Raw genomic sequence first — 16,852 nt, 5'->3', positions numbered from 1 at the left:
AAACTTTTAAAACAAAGTTTTGAAGTGCATCAAAATCTGGAGTGTCAATTATTTGGGTTTATAGTCATTTACAATGACGGTATTGATGTTGATCCATCATTTAGATCATTGACGTCCAAACTGTCCCTTGAGGTTTCCCAGTAGCATGCTATGTCGTTTTTCTGAGAGAAGAAGGGCTGCGCCGTTGTGGGGGTGGTGACAGCGTACCTCACCCTTAGCTTCCTTGTCTACCAAATCGGCAAACCTGCAGATGAACACGACACCACCCAAACAACGAGGCTCACTGAAGCGATCCGTTAAAAAAAAGTAATCCAATCATGTCAGCCGATATTAAAATAAAATAATTTGCAGCATTCTCATCACATCTATGTTTCACAACCAGACATTTGGGTGTACTTGTTGAAAATGAATAATTAAAGGTGTATGTTCCCGTCGATGTAAGTGGCGGCCTGCCTTTTTACAGCGAGGGAGGATAACACTGCGCTTCCACTTAGTTGATAACCAGCTGTACCTTTAAGCTGTCACTTCTGCTGTACTTTTGGAGGATTAATGAGCAGCACGTCGTCACCATGTCCACAGCATATTCCATGGATTGAATGTAAACGCAAGTGATTAAGTGAGAATTCACTTGATCAAAGCTCTCGCACCTAATGATGCCTCCCTCCCTCACGCTTGCTTGTCTCATCAGCAAATCTGCTCTTTTTATGTATGTCAGAGTGTTTGGCTGGCTGCTGGGGAGAGCTACAGTAGCACGGCAATTAGACAAATGGCTGAAACACTTCCAAGGTTCCACTGACAAGAGCGACAACTCTTGTCTTTGCTTGTGATGTTTGTGCTGGAATTGTCGGAGGGATCAAAAGTCAATGAGGAAGTCGAGTAATGGCTCGGATAGACTTGGGAGAACGCTTTTTAACGGAAAGTCAAACAAATCAGGTGTTTTTCAATCAGAACAGACTAGCGAGGCTCTTTAGTACATATTGAGAAAAACAAATTCTGACTTCCACTTTAAGCAATACTTTATTTAGTTATTTTTTGACTTATTGAGTCGCTGTATGTTTTGCTATATTCTGACCCAAGGCTTTTCATCAGCATTTTTAATAAATTGAAGCATACACATTTGGTGTGGACGTGTTGGTGTGCTCAACACTTAACACCCAAAAGCAAAAATCAAATGGAAAAAGGGAGATGTTAATTAAGCAAGTTTGTTTAATTAGCATTTAACTGGGAAGGGAAGGCAAAAAAAAAAAGATCTCACTCATCATTTTAATTAACAATGAAATTTGAGAAGGGTTTCAGCCCGGAGGGAGGGGGGAGTAACCTTTATGAAAACAAAGAATGAAATGCCATTGTGTGTATACAACGCGGACTGATATAAAAATCATTTGATCGTGAAGTACAAATTGGGTGTACCCATTTGAAGGACTTAGCACCATTATACCCTTAGTGAGGTTTTGTTGCTGTTGAGCCATATAAGCTCACATTTAACCCCATCAAAGATGGGCTAAGGAGCTTAAAATGTCAACTTGGCTTTTTTTGGAGGGTCCTCAGGGGGGCTCAACCTTTTGCCACAATTACTACTTCCTTTCTCTGCATATGCGTTGTTCTGCTCTTGAATCAAGCTCATGTTCGTTAATGACAATTTAAATCCTCCGCATCCCGAATTACCTTAACAGGGTTGTTCTTTGGCATTCATTTGCTGAAAAGATGATCGATTTGCCTACCAAATAGTTAAGTCCTAATTAGGGTGTTCTGCTGACTGGTTAATTGTTTATATTTTGCCTAGCAGGGAGTAATTACGAGCGCCAGAGGACAGCTAATCGCTATATGCAGTCTTGTAATTGGATCTTTTTGGGAATATTTTGGGAGTGGGTTGTATTTTCCCCTGAGGCGCGCATGAGTGTGGGCAATAGAAGGTCACCGTTGACTCACACATCCTCCAGTAAAATGTCCTCTGTTCAAAGCCATTTTGTCCAGCTTATTCAGGTCCGCCGTTAAAAGGCCACAAATCACATGCGCTTGTGTCAAAAGGCGAACTTTTGAGGAATAACAAATTGACAAGCAAAAGCCAAACGAGTTCCAACAGCGCTGCAAAATAACTTTAATCACCACAGTAGGAAATGCTGCCATAAAGAGAGCAATTAAGCAGCATGATTTGCAAAACTCACAGCTCACCTGCTGCGATTTAAGATAGGTAATGAATGTCTTTGTCGTTACTATTATGCCACAGTTGAGCCGTAGGAGCGGCTCTTTAATGATCCAGGTGAAAGTGGGTCACTGTGGAGGCTTGACAATCTTAAGTGCTACGCAAGTGGAGAAATAAAAACAAAACTCCGCCATGGTACATTCTGAAAAATGGGGTGTCTTCAATTCAAGCAGAGGTGCCAGTCAAAACAAATGAATATAGCTGAACCTCCCGCTCTGTCATTACCATTTTGTTAAATATTTAAGGAAAAGTTAAATAAGACAGTCATTATCAAGCGGAAGCTGCAACCCACTATAATGAAGGGCGAAGAAGCAATAAAGAAAGTTACTCTTTGCTATTGACTTTGTTCTCCCAACTCCTAACTTTGGAAAGTCCTCACTTTAAATTGTTTTCACAAAAAAATGTGGCTATATAGTATGGAGTAAAATCACGACCGGCCAAATGTTCGTTTTTTTTTTTATATGCATATTAATTAAATGCGTAATGACGCTCTGCTGCTATAGGCTAATTTAAATATGTGTATGCAGTCAACCTAATCTGCTTACTTCCTTTTTTTTCTTGCTGGAATTGACACACCAAGGTTCAGGTTGCAGAGGTTGGCAGACGTTTGATATCAGCATCCAAAAGGAGGCTGGCTTATCTGGCTCTGAGCCCTTTCCCTTCTTGCATCTGGCCAGCAATGAATAGAAAATTGATTAGTTCTTCCTTTGACATGCCTTTTAGTATTCATGTCATATATCGACTTGAACCTTCAACATCTGCAACCGCATCCAATAATATTGGCCATATAACAAAAAATATTCTTTCAATCATGATGCACTTCATTAAATGTTTTTTATATGTTTGTTTCTTTTTAGTCCAACCTGACAAAGCAGCAAAATGGCTTCAAGATCACGCTGAAGACACTGGAGGATAACCTGCTCTCTCGCTTGTCCTCAGCTTCAGGGAATTTCCTGGGTGACACTGAGCTTGTGGAAAACCTGGAGACAACCAAACGCACTGCTGCGGATATTGTGGAAAAAGTATTCGTATTGTTTTATTTATTTGATCTTTTATTGATTATTTGATTTATTTTCTTGATTATAGTTTTTTAATCAAAGCAAAGTGACCTTTAAAATCAAACATTTGTTTAATCAAATCTTTTCCCATGCTCAGAATACATCTCTACTTTCCCCTGAGATAGACAGAATGAGAGAGAAAATGTGGTTGATGTAATTACATACAGTATATAATTTATTGCACTTAGAGCACAAGGCGACCTTGTTGAATATGTTTTATGTTAGTGTGAGAGAAATAAATAAAACAAGAATTTGTGCAGGGCTACTGTCGTCACAACAATGTCATATGAAAGCTGCGCTAGGATTCCCTGTAGGGCTCATTATTGGACTTCAAGTTAACTATTTAGGTCTTTTACTGGGCCCCAAAAAAAAGTGCAGATACATTTTCAGACCTTGTAATTGAAGTTGCATGATGTATTCTTTGTTTTGATGAACATGAGGTTTATTTCTTCTCCAGCATTGTATCACAAAGCTTTCTTTGTGTTGAAAACAAATGTCGCACTAATTGTCACGCTATAAGATCATTTGGTCCAAAAGCGTGAAATTGGAAAAGCTTCCGTGAACGTGTGTTAAATTCATCAATTCAAATTGATGAATGCTTTTGTTTATGGCTGTGATTTTGTTTTACTGTAGGTAAAAGAATCTAAGGTGACAGAAGCCAAAATCAATGAGGCTCGGGAGCACTACCGACCTGCAGCGGCACGGGCTTCATTATTATACTTCATAATGAACGACCTCAATAAAATCCACCCCATGTACCAGTTCTCTCTCAAGGTAGGCCGTCTATTGAGCGGCCGGCCGGCCGACCATGTTCCTACCTACCCCCCTCAAGGGCCCTTCTGCGAGATCCTTCTTAACACCCACTTCCCTGCTCCTTCCATTTGCTCACCATGTTTTATGCTCTTTGCCCTGTTTTATTGTGTTTGTGGCTCCCTAATGCGGTTATGTAGAGCTTAACGTCTTTCATATTGTCAGCCAGCAAGCTCCAAGAGGAGGCAGTCTGAGATATGGTTTGCAATCACCCTCAACTCTCACCAGTATACACCCAACCCCCCTGCTCAGTTTATTTTCAAACATAATCAAATAAAAAACACACTTGAAGTGTTGACAACTTGTAAAGGAGGAAACACTTTGGGATGGGTTGAGTTAGGCAGTGCATTTTCAGTTAATTGTTGGAAATGAGCGTAAAGTTCAGGGATCAGAAAGGGATTTTCTCAGTAAATACCAGACGTCAGCAGTTTGGGGCCGTTTGAAGTGAAGTTAAAAAAATGGCTTCCACCTTTGCAAAGGTCCTTGCATTAAATACAGTACAGAATCATTCAAAGAGCCACAAATCCTCATTAAAAATAGTTTTTGTCTCTAAGGCTGGTTTTAATTTAACGGTATTACATGTAGTAGTTAAAACTGAATTAGGAAGTGTGTCAAAGTTGACTGTACCTGTTCCTGTGCCTTTGCAGGCATTTAGCGTGGTCTTTCAGAAGGCAGTTGTGAAGGCTGAACCCGACGATGATCTAAAGCAGCGGGTGTCCAACTTAATTGACAGCATCACGTCTTCAGTCTTCCAGTACACTACCAGAGGCCTGTTTGAGTGTGACAAACTCACGTACATTGCTCAGCTCGCCTTCCAGGTAAGAAAAGTTTGCTTTCATCTAGAAATGGAGCTAAATCAATGGGCAGCATGTGTAACATTTTGTTTTTCTTTCTGCAGATTCTATTAATGAACAAAGAAATCAACCCTGCCGAGTTGGATTTCCTTCTAAAATACCCTGTCCAACCTGGGGAAACATCACCGGTGGAGTTTCTTTCCAATCACTCTTGGGGAGGAATCAAGGTACCATAAGATGCAAGTTACAAAGCATCCGAGTTTTTTGGAATGTATGTACTATATGCTTCTATTTCTATCTCCTAGGCTCTGAATCTCATTTCCGTTCAGTCAAAGTCACTGTCACTCCCTATTTTCAGTTTTTGCCACACTGCATGGTTTCAGAATGCATCTCATGTAGACAGGTTCACACCTCACATAGGCAGATGCATTTTTTCTCACCAGCTGAACAATTGTTTTTATTGAGTTTAAAAAAATATGAATGAAATTGGAGAGCATTTAATGTACAGACTTTTAAACTGTGATGCCAAAGCTTTCATTTTGAGCCTTGTACAGCTTGATAACGATTCGCAAATCATTGTATTCTGTTACTTCTCAACTTTCTGAAAATCGGGGTTTATATTTGAATACATGGCAACGTCATTTTGCATTCCTACCAATTCCGTATGCATACGGGGACATAAATGGAGTGTTTTCTTCATATAATTTGAATGAGTGTTTTGACAGCTGGTGATTCACCTGAGGGCTCATCTTTGTATCCCTGTGTCACTCTCGATGATCATTTCACATTGGATGATGCAAGAACAAAGCCAATTTCCCCAAAGTCTCTTTAAAGAACATCTTTTTGAGCAAGCCTCTACACTTTTGCCCATCTTGTCACATTTGTTTAGCAGCAAAGCAAATATAATGACAGCATGCGACTGACTCTTTAGCCTTTCACACTAATGAATTTTTCAATCACGACTCTATGGATTTTATCTTAAGCTGAACTCCACTTACGGGCTTTGGAGACAGCTTTCCTCAACTGCACTCAGCCTAATGTGAATGCCCAAAGAGCAAGTGATGGAATTCTCTCTTGAACCCGGTACTTTGATTGTTCAGCAATTGCCTTTCCTGATGTACATCAATATTATAACATTTTATTAAATGAATCCATTTGATTGGAATGGGGATAAAATAGCACATAGAGAGGTTCAAATCTCCAGGGGCATATTTTGACCACTTTCCACATAGAAGGACTAATGAATCTGCTGGACTCTGACAAGTTTGTCAAACACACACACCATCTAATAAAATGGTCTGACGTGTGGAAACATTTTTGACATTTTCTTCGCAGTCGCTGTGTCTAATGGACGAGTTCAGGAACCTGGACCGAGACATCGAAGGCTCGGCCAAACGCTGGAAGAAGTTTGTCGAGTCTGAGTGTCCAGAAAAGGAGAAATTCCCACAAGAGTGGAAGAATAAAAGTTCTCTCCAGAGACTGTGTATAATGAGGGCACTGAGGCCTGACCGCATGACGTATGCTGTAAGGTGAGAGAGGTTCAATGATCACTTTGCCTTTGCTCTCTGATCTGCGATGCTCTTTACAGACCTCCAACGTTATTTAAATGCGAAAGGTTGATCAGATTGAACTTTGCATTTATAGTATACCACCCAGTCATTTGTCTTTTGCACCAAAATAGCTTCAGCAGCACTTCTTGAAGTCTTAATCAATGAATGTTGTGAAGCCACAAATACATTAACTCCAACCTTTGAAGAAGATAGCATAACATTGTTTTTGACAGGCTAACAATTTCTCAAGATTGCTTTTCAGCACTACCATCTAGAAAGCATAAAGTAATGGACGAATGTTAGCTAACATTTGCCCCAGTCATAATGAGTACTTCCAGTCGAAGTCATGTTCCCATAACCTGTTTTGACTCTCTGACACTGACATGGGTCAGCATAGCCACCTAACAGATGGAATTACAATTAAAAATAAATTATAAAAGGTTATTAAGATTTGGTCTAAATGCGCCACCCTATTAAAATTGCATTATAGGATTGCTAATGTAAAATGAAAGTCAGAGTGTTGGAAAAATGTATATCATGTAGAACTCATTATATAAAAGAGAGACTCACAAATTAACTGACTAATGTAATTTCTGGCCTTGTCCACCCTAATTGTGCTCTGCCGTGCCAAAATAATACAAATAAAATCCTGGATGGTTTGAACCAAGCAAATAGGGAGAAGAATTTCATAAGATGATGATTACATTCTACTAGCTAGCGTCTTGAATGTATTCAATAGCCATTTTTGAAAATGGAGTTTTTCTCCCTCAGTTCTATGGATGTATTCCAAGATGGCAATACCATGATTCATTAAACTCAAATTGCGAACAAGTGGTTCAGGAGGCATGAGACATCATTTTCACACATGAATTAGCACCACAAGTCCGGAGCCAACCTTATTGAGAATCTTTGGGATGTTGGGTTTGACTTTATGACTTTGCTACCACCAGTGTCATAGCCTCATAAAAATTAATGCAGGTCCTGACGGGGATACATTTTGGAACCGTACAAGCTTGTCAAAATAATCTTACATTGTGGTTCAAGCTATATATAGTCTTTTCATTTTTTTTATGCCAGCCAGAGAAAACTAAAATCTAATAATTACTTGAAGGTCTTTTGTATGTTATTTAGTATTATATATGATATTTATTTAATAATCCTAATTTGCAATGAGTAAAGTTTGCAAAAATATTGCAATGTTGAAATATCTGTCCATCGGTCTAAACTGGAATAGTTTGAGCTTATCTTTGAAATATAACAAAGAGTAGCGCTGATAACATACATAGTTCCTTCTCCTCACAGAGACTTTGTGGAGGAGAAACTCGGGGGCAAATATGTGATTGGCAGATCTCTGGACTTTGCAGTGTCCTTTGAAGAGACCGGTCCGACAACGCCCATGTTCTTCATCCTCTCTCCCGGAGTTGATCCTTTGAAGGATGTGGAGAAACACGGTAATGCTCTGGCTGTTTTATCTTTAATAAGCCGTAAAATTCCTTCTCACAGCATGTGGGACGTTATCAGAGCATACATACTGTGAACACAGCTGTCGTTTCTTCATATTGTGGAAAATGTGCGATTTCTTTTTTGTGAAACAGACCATTGAAGTGAAGTGCAGGCATACCTACTTGCTCCTCTGATTGCAAGTCCAATAGATTAGCGACAACAGCAGTTGTTCCATCACTTCTGCCTTCTTTTATGTAAGCCACCACGGGTAGATTGACGGGATTTTACAAAAGGTCACATATTTATGAGACCACATCACTGCTGAAATAGGGCCAAGAGAAAGTAAATGCCATTTGCTTCCGACTTACTTTACAGTTGTGGATAATGTGGATGAGCTTTATAGCCATTTTCGGCCAACATATTGTACTGATGTGCAGTGTGGTGACCTAAAAGTCTCCCTGAGTTGCCTGCCAAATATTTCAGGCCATGGAGCATTCACAGTGCACAATAATCATCCCAAGAGAGCAATTGATATGTTTACATTACACTAATTGAACATCTATTGGATTTGACTCTCTTGGTTTGATACATCTTCAAAGCCAGTGTTAAACAAACAATTCCATTTCAGATTGGATCAGCTCGAGATGAAGCAAACAGACCTTGAACCGCTTATGAAATCCTTTCCTAATATGATAACAGGAATGATTTCTCCAGGACCTTGTCTGTAAGAGACGTGCTAATTGAATATCAGAAGCCTCATGCTGAGTGGATCAAAGCTGAACGTTATATCATTGCGATCGAAAGAGGATGCCACCAGAAGATGTTTTTATTACAACTACCGGCAACTTTAATCATTTCCGTTTTGAATATACTGGCGCTGATGAAATGATTTTGAGCTCAGTAGGGGGGCGACTATTCTTAGGAAGCTCACTATCTGTCTGCCGCTAGGTCGACGTCGTAAGCCACAAAACTAATTGTTTTGTTCAATCCCAACGACACAGGTAAAAAGCCATTTCCTTTCTGCTTAAATTAAAGTGTTTAATGTCTTACTGGGAATTAGATTGGAAGATCAATTTCATTGCCATGTCGGTGTGGTTATTGCCAACACAGAGGTTGAACCTTCCACCAAAAGTGAACCTTTTTTTTTTTCTTTTTCAAACTTTTTATTACGCTCTTTGTAGAGCCTGAAGTTGTTGGATACCAATTACCATGTTGCTATTTCCTTCTTTCTTTCAGGAAAGAAGCTTGGTTTTACATTTGACAACAAAAACTTCCATAACGTATCTCTTGGTCAAGGTCAGGAGGCCATGGCTGAACAAGTTCTTCATTTGGCTGCTAAAAATGGCCATTGGGTCATATTACAGGTCCAGTATAACCATCTTATATTCATAATATGTCAATTTAGACCGTGGTTCTCACACTAGCGCTAATACAAACTAAACCAGTCATTAAAATATGCTTGGCCAGTATCATCTATGCAACACATATGTACCTCTGTCCCAGCTTCCAAAAAATTCTCCACGGGAATTGTCTTCCTGGAAGAGCCGTGGCATTCAATAGCGCAATATCTATAGCCACGCTTCACCTCTTATCAGGAGGATAAGGCTCACGTTTGCATTTTAAGTGGAAACCTTGGTGGAATTCTAATGGGAAATATCGACGGATAAAAACCCCAAGCCCCCCCTCCCCCTATTTTTCTTTTCATACTGTATAATATATTTACATGCCCCAATGTTCGATAAGAAGAAAAGAATGGGATGCCCCAACTCTCCACTGGAAAAGGATAACGCAGAGAAGCAGTTGTTTTAATTACCTTTGCATAAGAATTAAGATCAATAGGCTTAAAAAGGATTGTCCCCTTGGCAACAAACCACCCACTCGCTTTATCATCAACTATCTGTCTGTCTGCCTGCTGAGAGCTGGATCCATGACACTGGCAAGTAGCAGAGAAAGAGAGAGAGAGAGAAAACATTGGGGGTGTCATTAGCTCACTTATTTTACCAGTTGTATCTCCTGATATTATGTATTTCGCTTCCCACCATGATTTGGATTCTCCACTGCCAATTAGATGATACATCCATCACCAAGTCCATCAGGCCAGTGCTGGGTCATTGGCCGGTTACCCTTCAACATTTATACTGCAGAAGGCCAGCTCCTGCAGAGATGTAGAAGCTTTGAAAGCAACCTCATGGGTAGTTGGCGTGATGTGGAGGCAATCAGTCCAGTAGATTGAACTTGAATATCCTACACAAGTGGGAATCAAGTGGCTTAAATTTATTGCTAAAGCCACCGCATTAGCCAGCAGTAGTCCAAAGAGTCGGAGACAAGAAAAATAAATTGTAATCTGACCAAGCATTCAAATAAGATACCCAAGTGGTTTTTGTGAGCTGCCACAAAGAGTTGTGCTCACAAACATCTAAATGGCCACCCACTAGCTCTGCACCAGGTCGTCATGGTCATTCAGTATGGGATGAGCAGTGGTGCATTTCAAATACGGAAAGCAACTCTGGTCCTCAAAGGGCGCTCTCCTACATCTCCCTATTGCAACACACCTGATTCCAAAGATCTCAAACCAAGAACCTTTGACTGCAAGGCAGATGTGGGCAATTTATAATATTTGTCAGCAGTGTGGAATTCCCATCTCTGGACTTGGACCACCACTTACTTCACTGCGCTCTAACCATTTGAACTTGAAATGAAATGTGAGGGTGCTGTGTTTTCTAAATTTGTTAACGTAATTGAATTTCGACTATGCTGCCAGTCATTGTGACAGCTCTTGCACCGGGTCCGCAATCCACTTTGTCCTGCCCGTATCCAACGCTTGTGACCCCGCAGGGCTGCATCTTCAGTGCTGGAGCTCAGCTGTGCAGTTATCCATCGCATTGCTCCTTGGCCTGCATAGCGTTGGCGTTTGCCTTTGTATGCTCTTCGCTGGCTGGAACCTCCATTTTGCGTTCCCTCGGGTTGTATTGGATAGAAATGTATCAAAAAGAGTTTTCCCAGCTGTGGCTGCTGTTGGGATTTAAAGATTCATCGAAATAGTAGATGACGCTTTGATGCAGGGGTAAGAAGAAAACTTCTCGGCGACTCGATTTGAAAGCAGCTCTTTTTGTGTTGTTTGTTTGTGACTCACTAGTGCATCTGTCTTTCTTCACTTCCATAGCCAGAGGATAAATGGTTTCATTACTGTTACAAATTGTAAGGCCCTCTCTCACTTCTTCTGCGGACGTCTTTATTGCCTGACTATTTACATGGCGAGAAGAAGGGCTTGTACTCAAGCCTGATGAAAAAGTGCTTGAATTTCGACTTCTAATTTGTATAGCCATTCATTCTTCTCTAGAGTACAGAGAGAAAAATGTACTCATCACTTTGTCTCCTTCAGCGGTTGGCCCTGACCCGACCCGACTCGACTTTTCTCTCTTTACGCTAGCCCCCCTTTTGTTCAATGTATCCCAAAAAATCGGACATTCCTTTCTGTCGTGGCCCCTCGCTCGGAAAAAAGGCTAACTTCAGCCATCATAAGGAAGATTAAATATGAAGAGCAAATGGAAATGAGAAAGTAAAGAGGCTTAAGAATTAATGACTGGAGTTATTAGCGCTGTAATTAGATTTAGGGAATGGGCAGTGCTGCATGGTTAAATGTGTTGGGAGGTGGGTACTGGGGGGGGGGCACGGCTGACTGCTTATCATTCACGGGATGTCCTGCAAGTGTCAAGACAGTTGAGATGGAAAATTGAGCTCATCCAAGCTTGTGTGATCGTACAAGTCAGCTCCGCTGCCCGGGCTGTACTCGCAAGATGAATTTGCAGAAAAGTCAAACTGAAGTATCAAGCGAGAACGCTTGCTTAATGTCAGCATCTTGAAAATTGCTTTAAAGTGCTGTGTACCATTTAATTTAGTGCCACTTCAAAGTCAAAAAGATGGGGCGAGTGGAGCAAAATTAATTTCTCCTTTTTTGCTAGTCGTCATGACAATTAGGAATGACATGGGTGCTTTCACAACCGAGACCCTTTGACACACATCTGTGTCTTTGTTTTAGCCAGATCCTATTTTTGTCTCATTCCTTCGTCTTTTTTTTTCTGTAGAATATCCATTTGGTGGCTCGCTGGCTGGGTACTCTGGAAAAAATCCTAGAGCAGCAAGCTGAGGGGAGCCATGAGAACTTGAGGGTTTTTGTCAGTGCTGAGCCTTCTTCCAGCCCTGAGGGCCACATCATTCCACAAGGCATCCTGGAGAACTCCATCAAGATAACCAATGAGCCACCAACGGGCATGCATGCAAACTTGCATAAGGCTCTGGACAACTTCAATCAGGTAAAACCTTCTAGTGGCTTTTCACACATTATTTGTATTATTCTCAAAGATTCACATCCTCCAGTGCAGGTCAGGAACCAGGAAAACCACAAATTCCCTCTAAAAAACAGCCAACAAAAGCCAGACTATGAGGGGGTGACATTTGACTTAGCCAGCTGGGTTCAGATGAAGAAAGAGGGGAAAGGGACAGAAGGAGATAGACAAGAGTACAATGGGTACCATAATAGCTATATCAATGGCGTGGTTTAGAGTTGACCACCTTACTCGCCTCTTCTGTAATTGCTTTCATGACCCCGTCCGTCCCCTGCCCATTGAAGAGCCCCTGAATTTCACCACAACACTTTCAGGCCATGGTCAATTTTTCCTTAAAATAGCTCAGCTACTCGGTCGCAAGTGGATATAACAAATAAATAAATATGAGCACAACCTTTGATTAGGCCCATTTGCAATATTTAGGTCATACACGGTCTTTCGAAGCGTATTTCCGTGTTTGTTGAGTGGTAGGTGACACAACATATGCTAGTTTCCATTCCGGTTTTGTCCTCAAGGTGCCAATTTGCCAAAATGAAGCCTTGAGCAGATGGCCCGTTCACTCAACCTGAAACACTTCATAGCCATGGAGGACAGATGTGAGTGTGGCACATGTGAGCATTAAAAGCAGCCAAAGTCACTTTCCCACTTTTTGGTTTTTTGTTTGTGACCAGACAATTCCTGGCTCATAGTGCTCAGTGTGCTGTATTGAGCTTAAGCTTTTTGTCCCCTAATTTACCGATTCTGTATTTTTTTTTTTCTTCTTTTTACCATTTGCATGTATGTGTGTGCAAATGTCTTTGTTGATTATCTGACCGCTTGTTGTTTTGCTTGACTACTCAGGTGATGAAAAGAAAGGCTTTGCATCTCATTCCGCAAAGGGAGTATTGTGCAGAAGGTTAATTAAAGCTCCAGAAGGAGTGTGTTTGCCATAGTCACTATGCAATAGAGTTGTGAGCAAGCATGTGCATCGTGGGAGTCAGCTCCCCAGGGCGGTACTTCAGTGGCCCTCGTCGTCACACTATCCGTGACATACTGGTGGAATGTTTCCAATCCGGCATCTTTGCTTCCATAGGTTTTATTGGGTTGCTTATTTAACAGTCACTTCCCACTAGAGATTACATTGCCATTCGCCTTTTTTATTAGCCTGTCGAGAATAATGGTCTCGGGACAATTAAAAGGTAATTGTCATGCTTTTGGTCATCTACGCACCCAAAAAAACTCGGCTGGTGACAGGACAAATGAATCTGACCGGTGGTCTTGCTTACAAGGAGATTTTATTTACCTCATCAAGATGAATATGTTGTGATATCTGATGTGTTAACTGTGACTGTTTTCCTCCAAATTGCATGCACAAGGAATTTATTTTTTATCATATGGTGGGTTTCATTTCATTGATTTTCCTCAAATTAATTTGTTATTCAATAAATATTGCATGTATTTCAAATTAAATAAAAATCGAGATGTTTCATTTATATAAATTCCTATTTATATTTTATTATACATATTTATTTATTTTTTATTTGAATTTACAATTGAAATTCCAATTTTATGCTGGTTTAAACAAGACTTTTTTTTGCATTTTTTGCAGGACACGCTGGAAATGTGCGCCCGGGAGAATGAGTTCAAAAGTATTCTCTTTGCACTCTGCTACTTCCATGCTGTCGTTGCAGAGAGGAGGAAGTTTGGTCCTCAAGGATGGAACAGATCATATCCTTTTAACACAGGAGACCTCACAATCTCAATCAATGTCCTTTTCAACTACCTGGAGGCTAATCCAAAGGTGTGCTCTGTCAGAACATAAACCATTTGTAAGTTTTTTGGGGGAAAGCTTTACCCTAGTGTTTGCCTGATTCCTAGGTGCCCTATGATGATTTACGCTACCTCTTTGGAGAGATCATGTATGGAGGTCACATCACAGATGATTGGGACCGCCATCTATGTGGGACCTACCTCGAGGAGTTTATTCAGCCTGAGATGATGGAAGGAGAGTTCTTTTTAGCACCGGGTTTCCCTATGCCTGGAAACATGGACTACAACAGCTATCACCAGGTTGAGCAAACACTTTTATTGAGCTCTTTTATTGCCACCCAAATTGTTAACAAGACATGACTGATTACATAAAAAAGTTAATTGTACCACTAGATTTTGCAGGTGTGTCTATACGAGAAGATGCATGACCAAGAGTTTCCTCCAACACACCGTCGATGGCTGGAAATTGCTCAAACTGAATTGCTAATCAGCTCCATTTCCAAATGAGACTGCTAAATCAATAGCAATAAAACTCCCAGATGGGTTCCAGAACTCAACAGTTTTCTAAATTTTGCTCACAAGTAGAGTCCGTAGGAAGGCATGAACTAAATTTGAGTTGGAATATAGCAATGATACATAAATATACATTATAGTAACAGGAATTTATTGCAGAGCCGTACTAATCAATAGTTTGACTTGAATGATTTTTATTGAATGTATCAGTTGTTTCCCACTCACATATGAGGATGAATGAAAAAAAAACTGCAGTTCTACCCCACTACAAACATATTCAATAAAACTAATATTAAAAGTAATAACTTTCTTGCAGTGTCACTCAAACATTTTTATCTGTGGAATTCAGGAGGGTTTTTTTTTTCCTTTATAGAGTTGGAATGAGTGCCAGTTATTTAATGACTTCTCTATAATAACATTTTCTAGAATACTACATTAACTTTGAGCTGCCTTCATGGCAACCACAGTCTCGCGAACACACAGTTATTAGGCCAAACCCTTTTTTTTTTTTTTTGCCTCAGATCACTTCAGAAACAAACTGTGACAGCTTCGTAAAGTTACTGCCTCACCTCAGCCTACCTCACCTCGACTGTCATATGATGTTCTATATCTGTGAGCGTGAACCTTAAATGACAGGGTCAAGTCAGAATAGAGCCAGGTCATTGTGTCAACTGCTGCTGCACACAATAAAGACTCTATAAAAATACAATTTATTTATGATACATCTGACAGGCCCGACCACTGCCACACAGCCATCTGGAGCTAGCTTCTTGAGTTATATATTTGAAAGAGACGTCGTAGGACAGGAAAGGAGTGAGTCAGCACTTTTCTTTTCATTTTACAAATAAACAATCAGCAAAAAAAGTAGATCAAGCAGTATGACAACAAAGTGTTTGTGTGTCAAAAGAAAATGATTACAAACCTGAGCATTTTAGTTTTTCTTTAATGTCATGTCCAACAAAAAGTATATTGATCATTATGGAGCAGCAGATGGAAAATCTCCTTTTTTTTTTCCCCTTGCCTCATTAGCAGCTTGTCAAGTGTTTGAATTTTCCAACATTTTATTTGTTTCTTTGTCAGCAATAGTTCAAAGCAAACACCTGAGTCGAATGAAAAGTATGATCTATGTAACATTATGCGTGAATTAGTGTTTAAGAAAAAAAACTTCAGTGTCCCTTTTAAAAATATGTGGGAAATAAGAGTCTGGAATTATCTGCTCAACTCTAACATGGATTTCTTGTCCTCCAGTATATTGACGAGACTCTACCAGCCGAGTCACCCTATCTGTATGGCCTTCATCCCAACGCCGAGATTGGCTTCTTGACACAAACGTCGGAAAAGCTTTTCCATACTGTACTGGAGATGCAACCCAGGGATGGAGGTGTCGGTGAAGGGGGAGGAATGACACGGGAGGAAAAGGTCAAATATGATTATTAGCGCTGTCCGGTGCTGAACTGTCAAAAGAAAGCGCAAATTTGTCCTACTTTAGTGGAAAATGTGAATGTTTATCTGGATTTTTTTTTAGCTTTGACCACAAACACCTGTTCAATTATTTTTTGGTGCAAAATTCAAACATAATACGCTTAATCCGCACCTCTGGTATGGAAGGCTTAAGGCAATAAAAACATAGCATGTAAACACGGTAATGATTGTGATTTGAAGAGTCAAGCTGTCACCTTGAGCTTATATATAAAGCCTGCTTCTCCACAAATGTGAAGTTCATGCTAGATTGTGGAAAGTTGGACCTGCTGTTTAAATGCAAGATGACAACAGGTGACACTTTGTGTAGCTACTGCATTCTGAGGGGGAAGAAAGTGCAGCCAACTGCTGCCCATGTTTTTTTTTCTCTTTCTTTGTTTAAATGGAAGGGGGTGTTCTCTGGTCTCCTTTTTGCTTCAGTGTTGCTCTGATGTCAAATGTATTTGCCCTGAAAAGCAGTAGAGTGTGAAGTATCGTCCTCTTCTTGTACCATTAAGGTACTCGGATTTTTATTTTTTTTAATTTAAAACAATGTTTCAATGACCGCACTAAATAATGATATGGTTGTCGGGCATTTTTGTATTATCCATGAGTGGATTTTCCCAAACGTGAACCATTTCAAATGTGTCAACATTTTACCTGAGAAAACATTCGACTTGTCTCAGCATATTAACAGCCACTTTGTATTCAGCCAGCTCAGTACCTGCCAAATTATGACCAGATATTTGAACTGGAAAAATGCATGGATAAGATGACTTGTCCGGTTGCCTTGGAAAAACGTTGACACAGATAAACATCAGACAAAAATATTACATGAGCATTGATTTTTCTTAAGGGATTAGGCTGTTATTGATAGAAAGAAGCTGTCATTGCAAAAAAAAAAATGCTCATAAATATTTATGGACTT

General features: G+C 40.1%; 1 protein-coding gene across 1 annotated transcript in view; it reads left to right on the top strand.

The window, feature by feature from the left end:
• The window catches only part of dnah9 (dynein, axonemal, heavy chain 9), a 64,565-nt gene that overhangs the window by 43,576 nt on the left and 4,137 nt on the right, over positions 1–16,852 (top strand). The window contains 11 exon segments of the mRNA XM_049759658.2: positions 3,061–3,225; positions 3,895–4,035; positions 4,719–4,889; positions 4,970–5,092; positions 6,201–6,394; positions 7,718–7,866; positions 9,095–9,222; positions 11,944–12,171; positions 13,793–13,984; positions 14,062–14,253; positions 15,715–15,885. Of these exon segments, the coding sequence (XP_049615615.1) occupies positions 3,061–3,225; positions 3,895–4,035; positions 4,719–4,889; positions 4,970–5,092; positions 6,201–6,394; positions 7,718–7,866; positions 9,095–9,222; positions 11,944–12,171; positions 13,793–13,984; positions 14,062–14,253; positions 15,715–15,885 (1,854 nt within the window).

This window comes from Syngnathus scovelli, chromosome 21 (genome assembly GCF_024217435.2).
Source record: "Syngnathus scovelli strain Florida chromosome 21, RoL_Ssco_1.2, whole genome shotgun sequence".
Lineage (NCBI taxonomy): Eukaryota > Metazoa > Chordata > Actinopteri > Syngnathiformes > Syngnathidae > Syngnathus > Syngnathus scovelli.
This window is presented reverse-complemented; position numbering and strand designations above follow the sequence as displayed.